The 12,150-nt window shown below is 34.0% G+C and overlaps 1 protein-coding gene across 2 annotated transcripts; it reads left to right on the forward strand.

Annotated features, from left to right (window-relative positions):
* Positions 1-1,640: 1,640 nt before the first annotated feature.
* Positions 1,641-8,570, forward strand: LOC112722902 (putative pentatricopeptide repeat-containing protein At1g69350, mitochondrial). Of its 2 annotated transcripts, XM_025774094.3 has the most exons (5): positions 1,641-2,127; positions 3,637-3,736; positions 4,204-7,797; positions 7,888-8,055; positions 8,253-8,570. In XM_025774094.3, the coding sequence occupies exon 3, from the start codon at positions 4,454-4,456 to the stop codon at positions 6,878-6,880; it is 2,427 nt and encodes an 808-aa protein (XP_025629879.1). In that variant the 5' UTR covers positions 1,641-2,127; positions 3,637-3,736; positions 4,204-4,453; the 3' UTR covers positions 6,881-7,797; positions 7,888-8,055; positions 8,253-8,570. The 2 variants fall into 2 exon arrangements, with proteins under 2 accessions (XP_025629879.1, XP_025629878.1); XM_025774093.3 differs by lacking the exon at positions 3,637-3,736.
* Positions 8,571-12,150: the final 3,580 nt, after the last annotated feature.

The following is a 12,150-nucleotide window of genomic DNA, read 5'->3' on the forward strand; positions in this document are numbered from 1 at the left end:
TATTGGACGATGAAAGAGTGCAATATGGACTTAAAGAAGGTGGGCACCGAGAGGAAGTTTCAATGGAAGGAATTGGCATGCCTAAGACTAGAAGCCTATAAAAATGCTAGACTTTACAAAGACAAAGCCAATATATTTTATGATCTTAACATTCGGAGAAAAAATTTCTTGGTTAGTGATGGAGTGTTGCTCTATAATTTAAGACTTTGGTTGATGTCGAGCAAATTGAGATCAAGATGGGACGGGTCATATAAGGTGGAGAAGGTCATGTCTTATGAAGTAATAGAATTGAACCACCTTCAAGCGGAACAACTTTCTTAGTCATTGGACTTCTGGTGAAACTCTACTACAAGCAACATCACAATAAGGAAATTGAGGTATTTTTCTTGAAAAATACATCCAAAGAGATGCATTGAAATTTATGAATGTCCAATTTAAGAATAATAAACAAAAGTGTTAGGTGGAAGACATCACATCATGGTAATATCTTTCAATCTCTTTATGTTCGTAGATTTCTTTATTTTTTGAACCACTTTAATTTTCATTTGCTTGGTTATAGGTTTAATTTGCTTAATTTTGATGTTAGAATTTGTTTTAGAGTGTATACATGTGTTAGAATATGTTAGAATGTTTCTTATTCCTTATTTAAAAAAAAAGGTCAGTAGCGAATCGCTGCTTGCACAACCTTTTTATGTGCGCGCGAGACTAGTTAGAAGCAAAATCGTGCATGCATGGCCCTTTTGTGCACGCGAGACCTTGGTTAGTGTGAAAACCAAGGTTACGAGAACCGAACCGTTTGTTGAACTGAGTTTAATGGTTCAATTAGAGTCGAACCTAGTTAAACTGGTTTAATTAAATATACAATAAAATTATTAAAAATTCAATATATAATTTTAAATATTCAAATTCAATGATTTCTAAACTAATAAAATTCAAAGTTTTACAAATTTCACTTAACAAATTATTCATATTTTATCATTAAAAATTCACAGAATAAAAAATCTATAATTAACTTCTAAATTCTAATAGTGTAATCAGCAATAATATTCATCACATCAGCAGTAAAAATTTAGAATAAAAAAAATTTCAACAATAACTTCTAATAATCAAGTAATCAGCAATGATGAAAAATCATAATTCTAAAAATTGGACTGGTTTGACCAGTGTAATTGCAAACCAGACATCAATGTTATTAAGCTCAATGTCAAAAACTGATGTCCTTAAAATTGGCTAAAATCGATGAACCGGCCAAAAACTAGCTAGTTAGATTGAATTGGAATCCAACTGGTTCTCATGAAGCGACGTCATTTTGCGCGTTGTATGTTAAGAAAAAGAATGCACTAGGTTCTCCTCAGTCCTCACCCCATTACTCCGGTGCCGACTGCGGCGGAGACAATAAACGCTAATGGAAGGTATCGATCTTGATTTCAAGTTTCAACGGTAGAAGAAACTAGAAAGAGAAAAGAGAAGACCAAGAGGCTTTGTGTGCGAAGTGTGAACTGAACTCAGATTATGATTTTTTTATTTTGGATCCAAATCTAGATCTAGATCTAAGACTGTTTAAATAGTTTGGATTAAAAACTAAACTATAAAATGGATACAATTTAGTCAATGTTCTGAAAATCGGACCGAATCGATCGATCGGTTGTGGTTCGGTCCGCTGAACAAAACCGCTATTTCCAAAACCGCCAAAAAACCGTTGAATCGGCCGGAAACTGGCCGGTCAGATCGAACGGGACCGGCCGGTTTTTAGTAAACGCCGTTCGTTTTCAGTTTTAAGGAAAAAGGGGAACTTCGAATCCGACTCCCCATCTCTCCTCATTCTCACGATCTCACCTCACCTTCAAATTCAATAAACCTTCAGAGCTCTTCCCTCAAAAGTAACCCTAGCCTCCTCCACCGCCGCCGCTGTTCTTCTTACTGCTGCTGTCCATCGCGCTCACGATCTTCGTCTGTTATTCATGCTCCAGCCTCTCTCCTCATTCGCCAATATCCAGCTTCTTCGTCGTGCTCGTTGAGTCGGTGTGCTCCAACCCCAATTCCTGCTCACTCGCGCTTCGCCCGCCGTCCCTCGCCGTCCCTCGTTGTCTGTCGCCGTCAACATTAAATTTCAAGTTTGGAATTTAGGTAACAACTTTACTCATCTTGATTCAATGCAAATGTTTTTGGCGGATTTGTGGTACTAGATTTGGAACCAAATAAAGAAATTATTCTAAATGAATGCCAGTTTAGAAACTTGGCAACCCATGATCAGAAATTACTTAGTCACCCAATGGTTTAGATGACTACACAGTTAAAATTTGTGTCTCTGTTTCTGAATGTGTTTGGGAGGGGGGGATTCATCACTGGTTGCTGTACACATACAATGTGAAATTACTCTATCTCATGCTAAATACATTCCTACAACTAGTTATAATGCACTGAGGTTTTGTTAAAATTGTTCTGAAAATCTTGATGAGTAGAAAAAATTGTACTGTGTTGTTTGTGCTGAGGTTTTGTACTGCTACATACTTGGGATTCAGGGTTTTTGTTGATTATTTGTTGATGATTTATTTGAGTCTTCCTCCGCCGCAGTCAGTGGTCGCTTCTTTCTTGTTCCTTTTTTTTAATGCTCTTTTCAGAAATCATTGAATGTTTTATGTTTTTATTGAATGATTATCTGATTAATGATTATTGATTAGCTCTGACTGCTCTGTTATGCTGTTGTTGTGTGGTTTATGATTTTTTTTGGGTAGTGATATGCTGCTGGTGATGTGGTGCTTTGTGTTTCTATTTTGTGACTTAATTATGCCTAGATTGTGACTACTCTGTTCTTGCTGTCCTTTGAATGCTGGAAATAACCTTAGAAATTATTGGTGAATGTTCTTGCAGAAATTATTGGTGAATCCAGAAGTAAACAAATGCTTCTGATATCATTTTGATGTAGTTTCATAGATAAATTAGATACAGTTGTTCATTCTGTTGTACTTATTGTAATGAAAGTGAAAGAAATGTCTGTATAGGCAAAGTTATGACTCTGGAAATTGACAATTTTTTGCACTTAATTCTAATATTCTTTTGTTATTATGAGAAAGGAACATGTAAAGTAGCAATTGCAGCACACTTATAAACTCAATTAAGCACTAAAGTAACGAGAACCATGTCACAGGAGCCGATATGTTGAAGCAATTGAAACTAATCCATATATTGAAGAATGACTATCTTGTCAAAAGTTGCATCTATAATTTAAAACAAAGGCTCTAAGATAATGCAGCATCACAAGATATATTCAGTTAACTATGAACTATCACTGTCCAGCATATAATTTATTTATTATTTTATTCTAAAACGGTTTTTTTGGTTAAATTACGGTTGGACCAGTTGAATCAATGAACCAGTAAATTAGTGACTAGAGCAGTTTGATGACCGGTTTGGTTCTCAAAACTTTAAATTTAGTTTGAATTTTTTTCATTTAATACGAGTTTTTTTTTAATGGTTTGGTTTGGATTGGATTTAAAATCCAAAATCTGAAATTTTTTGCACAGCCCTACTGGCATGCATAAGTGTCAAATATTCAAAATAAATACATCTAAGTATCAATTAACGACAATTTCTAAATCAACACAATAACAACGGAAAATCATGAAACAATTTCAGCAAAACAAGCAATCCAGAGAAAATCATCAACAGAGTCAAGCATTATCAAATCTTTCAGCAACAATGAGCAGTTCAAGTTCAACAACAGCCATCAATAACAGTTAAGTATTTTTCAAACACTTTCAGTGATCCATAGTCTAATAATCTAGTCTAATCCTATCTTAACCACCTAAATCCACTAAAACAGACAAATAAATCTAACTAAATTCTAATAACTAACTAAAAATTAACCTAAGCAACCTCAAATTAACTAAAAATTAGCCTAATTTTTCTTCTTGATCAAGTATTTCTTTTTCATCTTTATTTAGTCTATGTGGATGTTCTTCTTGATCAAGTATTTCTTTTTCATTTTTGGGGAAGTATTGAGTTCTAATTTGGTTGGTTAATTCCTAAATGCATTATGTGCGTTTAAAAATTTGCAGCTGCTGAATAATAGAGTTATCAACTAGAATGGTTAATTGTAACTTTAGTAGACGTTTGGATTTTTACCCTGAGCTGTGATCCGCCATCATTATCAATTTATCACAGTCGAGGTTACTAATTTCCTTTTTTTTTTTTCTATTTCAGGTTCAGTCCCTGGTTGAGGTTGATATTAAGCAACTTCCCGAATAGATTGATATTATGGAAGCAATTTCGGTTTTCGAATCACACTCTCCATTGGAGGCTTTTTTTAGTTCGCGCAACACATTAGCCTCACTAGCTTGTAGCCCCTTTCACCTCATCTTCTATGATGTTCTTCTTCCTCTTCACTTTCTTTTCTCGTTTCTCTTTCTATCTTCACCTTTTAACGTTAGCAACCAAATAACACAAATATAAGATGACACTCTACATGCCATTGTTCAGGACATGTTCTACCTTAAGATCACTCACCCAGCTCCATGCCCATCTTATCGTAACTGGACTCCACAACGACCCACTTCCCTCCACAAAGCTCATTGAGTCATATTCTCAAATGGGTTCCCTCCATTCATCAAGGCTCGTTTTTGACACCCACCCATCTCCTGATTCCTTCATGTTAGGTGTCCTCATCAAGTGTTATCTCTGGAACCACCTTTTTCACCAAGTGGTTTCACTCTACCATAGTCACATTCACATGGGTAGCTTCGTTTTTGTGTACCCTTCTGTTCTGAAGGCTGTCTCTGGTGTTGGGGACTTGGTTACTGGAAGAAAGGTCCATGGTACGGTGATTAAGTCTGGCCTCGAAGCAGATGCTGTAATTGGAACCTCGTTGTTGGGTATGTATGGTGAATTGTGCTGTTTGGATGATGCCCAGAAGGTGTTCGATGAAATGCCTCAGAGGGACTTGGTTTCGTGGAGTTCTGTTATCTCTTGTTATGTTGAGAATGGAAGGCCCAGTGAAGGGTTGAAGATGTTTCGCCGGATGGTTTCGGAGCAAATTAGTCCTGACAAGATCACTTTGCTTAGTGTAGCCGAAGGTTGTGCTAAAGTTGGTTGCCTGAGGCTGGTGAAATCAATCCACGGGTATGCAATCAGAAGTGACATGGTTGGTGATGCCAGTTTGAGTAATGCACTTATCATTATGTATGGCCAATGCGGTCACTTGCAAAGAGCAGAAGGGCTCTTTAAATTCCTCGCTGATCGAAGTACTGCCTGTTGGACTTCTATGATTTCGTCCTATAATCGAAATGAGTGCTTTAGAGAAGCACTTGCGAGTTTTATCCGGATGCAGGAGTCACAAGTGGAACCAAATGCAGTGACAATGATTAATGCTCTGTATCCATGTGCTAGATTAGGCCGGTTGAAAGAGGGGAAGTCAGTTCATTGCTTTATTTTAAGAAAAGCAATGGATTTAGGAGATCTTGATCTCGGTCCTCCGCTAGTGGAGTTTTATGCTGCATGTTGGGAACCAAGTAGTTGTCATAAACTTCTTTATATAACTGAAAATATTGTGTCATGGAATATACTTATATCGTTTTATGCTAGGGAGGGTTTACATGACAATGCAATGGTACTCTTTGCTAATATGTTGGGTAAGGGGTTAATGCCGGACTCATATAGCCTAGCAAGTTCTATTTCAGCGAGTGCGAGCATTGGTTCGATAGAATTCGGACAGCAGATACACAACCATGCCATGAAAAGAGGCTTCATAGATGAATTTGTTCAGAACTCCTTGATAGACATGTATTTAAAATGCGGCTTTGCAGACTTGGCATACCTGGTTTTTGACAAGATTACAGAAAAAAGCATTGTGACATGGAACTGCATGATTTCTGGGCTTTCTCAGAATGGGCTTTCGGTAGCAGCACTCAAACTATTTGATCAGATGTACTTCAATTGTCTGAAAATTGATGAAGTAACCTTGTTATGTGCAATTCAAGCTTGTTCCAATTTGGGCTATCTTGAGGAGGGAAAATGGATTCATCATAAGATCATTGTATTTGGTGTACAGAGTGACCTTTATATTAATACAGCCTTGGTTGATATGTATGCCAAATCTGGAGACCTTCAAACAGCCAAACGAGTTTTCGATATCATGCCAGAGAAAAGCGTGGTGACATGGAGTGCCATGATTGCTGCTTATGGTGTACACGGTCAAATGATTGCGGCTGGTTCACTCTTCACAAAAATGGTAGAGTCAGGCATCAGACCAAATGAAGTAACCTTCATGAATATCTTATCTGCATGCAGGCATGCTGGATCAATGGAGGCTGGAAAATTCTATTTCAACTCGATGAGGGATTATGGCATAGAGCCTAACATAGAACATTTTGCCTCTATAGTCGACCTCCTAAGCCGCGCTGGCGATCTTGATGGAGCGCACAAAATAATTAAATCAATGCTCTTCCCTATAGATTCTAGCATATGGGGAGCTCTACTTAACGGATGCCGAATTCACGGTAGGAAAGACCTGATTCGACAAATCAACAAAGACCTTCAAGAAATAAGCACAGATGATACAGGGTACTATACGTTGTTATCTAATATATATGCCGAAGGAGGATACCTCCAAGAATCCAGAGCGGTGAGAACAAAGATGGAAGGGATGGGACTAAAGAAGGTTCCTGGGTATAGCACTGTTGAGGTTAATAAGAAAATCTACAGATTTGGAGCTGGGGATGCTTCTGAATGTAGAGAAATTTACATGTTTGAAAAACACTTACGAAGTTTGGGACAACTATGTGACATTGAAGGCTATAATAGTATATTTTCTGAGGATTATAATGTTAAGAGCTTGCAGAGAAAAGCTAGTAGTTATATTTGCAATAAATTGGTCACACTTTAGAAATAATGGCATACTTTAAAAACTTAAGGACCTTTTCCAAAACCTTTTAGAAGTAGAGTCAAACTTAACCTTTTGTTATTGTTACTGATTGATGCTTGCTTGATCATACCTAGGTAAATTACATTAACCTCCCTTGTTAAGAAACATTACACTCAACATGCGTTGTTGATCATCCCAAAAAAGAGGCCAATGTAATGTTTAGTGTGACATTCTATAAAATACAAGAATACAGTGTGCTATAATTTAAATAAGATATAAGATATATTTACAAATAGAGAGGTAGCATATGTATATCGCCTAACTCAAACGAGGTTAGCACTAGTTAGTATTATGCCTCATAAGATGGAGAAACCCTAAACTTGAACCAATCTCTTGCTGCATCATGCTAAAGCTTTTGTCACATGAAAGATGTTACTTGGACAAATTTCATCACCAACTATTATGTGAATGTTACTGCAAGTTTTTATTTTTTATTTCTTTTCTAGTATTCCGCTTCTATTTATAATATATTAAAAATAAACTAAGGTAAACTTATGCCTGAAGGCAATTAAAGTCATTTTGCAATCCTTATTTTCGTTATGCTGAGAGCTTTTGTTTAGCATGATAGTCAATTTTGGATCAGTAATTTTGGGTCTAGTTAGTAGGAACTGGTTGGGGGTAACTTGCCTCAGTAGGATTGGTGGTGTTTGGATTTGGTCACTAGTTTGGTCAAGAAAGGTGCTCAGAAAATAACACTTAGTATTGGTGATGGGGCCAATGATGTTAGCATGATTCAAGCTGCTCACGTTGGTGTTGGCATAAGTGGCTTGGAGGGGATGCAAGCTGTGATGGCCAGTGATTTTGCTATTGCGCAGTTTCGATATCTTGCTGACTTGCTTCTTGTTCATGACCGGTGGTCATATCTTCGAATATGCAAGGTGTTATATGTTTGCTAATTATACAGTTGTTTATGTGACTTTTTTCTCCTGTTTCAGTGTTTGTAACACCCTTGAATTTGGTTGTTTCAGGTGATGACACACTTCTTTTACAAGAATCTCACATTCACTCTTACCCAATTTTGGTTTACATTTCAAGCTGGGTTTTCTGGCCAGAGATTCTATGACGATTGGTTTCAGTCATCATATAATGTCATCTTCACAGCACTGCCTGTGATCATTGTTGGACTATTTGACAAGGTGGCATATTATCTCCCTCATTATTTCTGATAACAACTCAACTTTCAGGAAATAAAGTAATAGAATTTTAGTAGCACTGTCTAGTGTAGAAACACACACCATTTGCTTGTTCCCATTGCCTTAAGTGTTTGACTAGTATCACCTTTAGGGTAAACCCGTAATTTCATGCTTTGATTATTTACTTGTACCTTTGCCAGGATGTCAGCGCTTCTCTGTCCAAGAAGTATCCTGAACTATACATGGAGGGAACAAGAAATGAGTTTTTTAAGTGGAGAGTTGTGGCTATATGGCCAGTTTTCTCTGTTCATATCTTCTCTGTTCATAGTTTACATAAGGATGCATCACTTTGGCATGAAACATTACATACATTGATTGTCACAAAAAAGAGTCCTTTAATCAAAATATCGATGTTATTACCAATTTCCACTTTCAAGAACTACATACATTTTACTATAGATGTTTAATTCGTGATAGTCTTTGCTGCATTTGCTTTAATTTAATGATAATCACTTTCACAAGATAACCTTTTTATTTTTTCTGTGTCCTTTTTTATTAATGGACACTTGCATCTATGGTATGAGTGGACTAATAAGGAAGCCGACAACTGAAAAGAAAAGCACACTGGGTTTGCTTTCGATTCACCTGGTCGCGAGTCATTTTTTGCCGCACTGCTTGGTGTATTTGCTCCAACAAAGGCATGAGATGTTGCAAGACGTGCTAGCATGAAATCTCTCGGCCAAAGATTGGACATAAGTAATCAGACAACAAAGAAACTTGGAGGAAGATGCTTGTACATTGACCGTAGTTTTGGTTTTTCATTGAGAGGCAGCCTAGGATTGTTACACATGTATATTCCACTATTTTAGTTTCTCACATCCATATTTTTCCCCCTAGAAAAAGAAAAGTGTGAATCAATTTTCATTTGGAAAAGATAATTGATTCTCCAATCTGGAATACCTTTGCTTCCAGGCATAATCAAAATTCAGAGCCTGTGACAAAAGTTATGCTTAGTATTAATATAACAAAAGAAAACATAAACTTGGTGTTAAAGATGAGGTTGGAAAGGACGAAAGGTCAAGTTGGAGGAATATACGAGTAATGATTTATTAATTATCCTTCTCTTAATCCTACAACAAGGAAAGTATCATATTCATTCAATACCTTGCAAACATAAGAAGGCATAAACACTCGTTTTAACTTGTGGAAATTAGAGATCCGATTAAGAGAAGAAATAACCAGACAAACCTTGGAAAATCTTCTCATCTTTTATCTAGTGGCGGAATTTTCGTTAATCCGACTAAGATTGAAGTGATTTTTAGCTTGTCTTACTCTGCTACGGTGTGGAAATTTTCTCTTTTCTTGATTACATAGGTTTTTATAGGAAGTTCATTAAGGACTTTAGTAAAATTGTTCTACCGCCTTCAAGATTGTTCAAAAAAAAATGTCGAATTTGAATTTAATAAGGATTGTAAGAAAGCATTCAACAAGCTCAAGAAAGCACTCACCACTGCGTAGTTCGGATTGGAATCCATAACTTATGCTTCCAAAACTTTTAAATGTGACTCAATTCAACTATACCACTAAGAAAAAAGAGTTTTTACCTATTGTTTTTGCTCTTGACAAATTTAGACTATATTTGTTAAGCTCCAAAATAGTGATATATTTGAACTCTTAAAGTATAATAGTATATATTAGAAAATCAAAACCTAAATTAATTAGGTGGATGTTGCTCTTACAAAAATTTGATTTGAAAATGAAGAATAAGAATGAGTCACAAAATTTAGTAACAGACTACTTGAGTTGCTTTGAGAAAATAAAGTGACTCATTTTCTATCATTATATTTGGAAAAAAAATTAAATTGATATTGAACTTTGTTCAATTTAAAATTATCTGAAAAAGGGGGAGTACTGATATTAATATTTTTCTAATACATGTTCTATTTTTTCTCCTTATATTATAGGAAGGTTATCAGGTGTACCCGAAATACTGGTGTTCCAGTTGTTTTAACCGTTGATCTGAATTATAAAAAATATATATAACATATATTAATTCAGATTAACGGTTAAAACAACTTGAACACCAATATTCCTGAGTACACCTGATAACTTTCCTATATTATAATATCAAAATATAATACTAACAAAAAATAGATACATAATGAAAAAGTGAAACCAATGTTATAAGACTTCCAGGTTGGTAGTACTTTTCCTTAACAAATCAATGAATAAAATGCATCTTTATTTTTTATTTTTCCTACCCAAAAACGTCTTTTCAAATTCAATGGTATATTTAACATGTCATGATGGCAATGTTCTCATTCAAAAGTCAAAACTAATTAATATTGTCAAACTCAAATATCTGAGCATATTCATTTGCTAGTGGAGGAGCTTTGTGAGACAAATTAGAAAGGCATGTGTGACACAATTAACCTAGCATGAGAACTGTAGGTGAATTGCATAAGTCAATCTCTAATATCCAGAGTTTCTGGTGTAAAAGGTGAAATTTTTTCACTTGAGTTGATGACTTGAAGCACAAGTGAATTTTAAACGAGTCAGTCAGATAAAAGCGGCCAATATATATTAGATGAAATAAGCATGGTGAATTTAAAATGACCAAATCGGAGAAAAGCAGATAAATAATTAACTTATGTCTAAAAAAAGTTTGAATTACAGTTGTTCAACGAACATAAAAATTTCATTCCGATAAATTGAATGTCGTGACTCTCAATGAGAGCACAATGTTAGTATTCACTGGATCAATACCAGTACTCTTCTTGAGTTAGGAAGAAAAATTTTAAATTGAACTAAGTTTATTATTAATTTATTAATTTTTTAAAATACAATAATAATTAATTTTTTTATAATCTTAATTCATTAAGTAATTTAAAATAATAGTTAAATTAGTTCTTAAAAAATGAGTTATTATCTAAATTTATTTCTAAAAAATGTTATCAATCAAATTATTTCTTAAATATTATAAATTAATAATTTTTATGTTTATGTTACTAAGTTAATAGTTCTATTAACGATTCATTGATATTATAAATTGTTAACTAATAGCGACACCTAATGTGTTTAATTAGAGGCTAAACAAATATTTTTATAAAAATCTATTAATTTAGTTTATTTTTTCAATTAAATAAACCTTATTCCTAGTATAACCTAGGTGTCATGTATGATGTGAACGTTTCATATCATTAATTGTTAACAAAATTGTTAAGTGAGTGATTGAATGACAAAAATAATTAATTTATAATTTTAAAAAAATCAATTTAATTGATAAATTTTTTTAAAGATTAATTTGAAGAATAAATAATTTTTTAAGAATCAATTTAACAATTAATCCTAAGTAATTTCTATGGACTTAACTAGTGATTCATCTTATGAAATTACATGTCAATTTTCACCTCAGATAAAAAATAAATAAATAAAATTGTAATTTGCTAAGGATGCAGATTATGTACCGAGTCAATATTACTGCCATCATCTACCAAGTCAAATTATTATAATAAATAATAATGCAGATTTAAATAAAAATTTAATTTGTATTCACTGCCTATCAAAATTTTTATACCTATTTCGTCCTATATTTCCCTTTAAAAACTATTGCAAATAAAAGTTTAGAACTGGGTTGGTTATAACTTATAACCCAGTTGTTGCATCATTCATGTTTGTGCTTCGGACACCCAAATATTAGATAATAAATATTAAAATTTAGTTAATATGTGTCCTCATGTACCAAAATTAATATTGATAAAAGTGTGGAAAGTTTTTATTTTAATATATGCATAATAAATATATTAAAAACTTAAATTCTATATTTTTATAAATATTTTCTTAAAGAATAATTTTAACGTATATCTTTAAAACATATATTAACTAAATTCTAAATATTATTATAATTTAGCATCCAATATTCTTTAACATGAATGTTTTTGGGTGACTTCTTTAACATGGATTTAATTTCTGTACACGTAGTACAAGAGTATTTTTACTATATTTTATAACAATCAATCATAGGTTACACAGGTAATTTTTCTTTCTTGAGACAGATCCTAAGTGTCAACTATTTTAATTACAGCCATTTTTTGGTAT

The sequence above is a fragment of the Arachis hypogaea genome, chromosome 11 (assembly GCF_003086295.3).
Source record: "Arachis hypogaea cultivar Tifrunner chromosome 11, arahy.Tifrunner.gnm2.J5K5, whole genome shotgun sequence".
Lineage (NCBI taxonomy): Eukaryota > Viridiplantae > Streptophyta > Magnoliopsida > Fabales > Fabaceae > Arachis > Arachis hypogaea.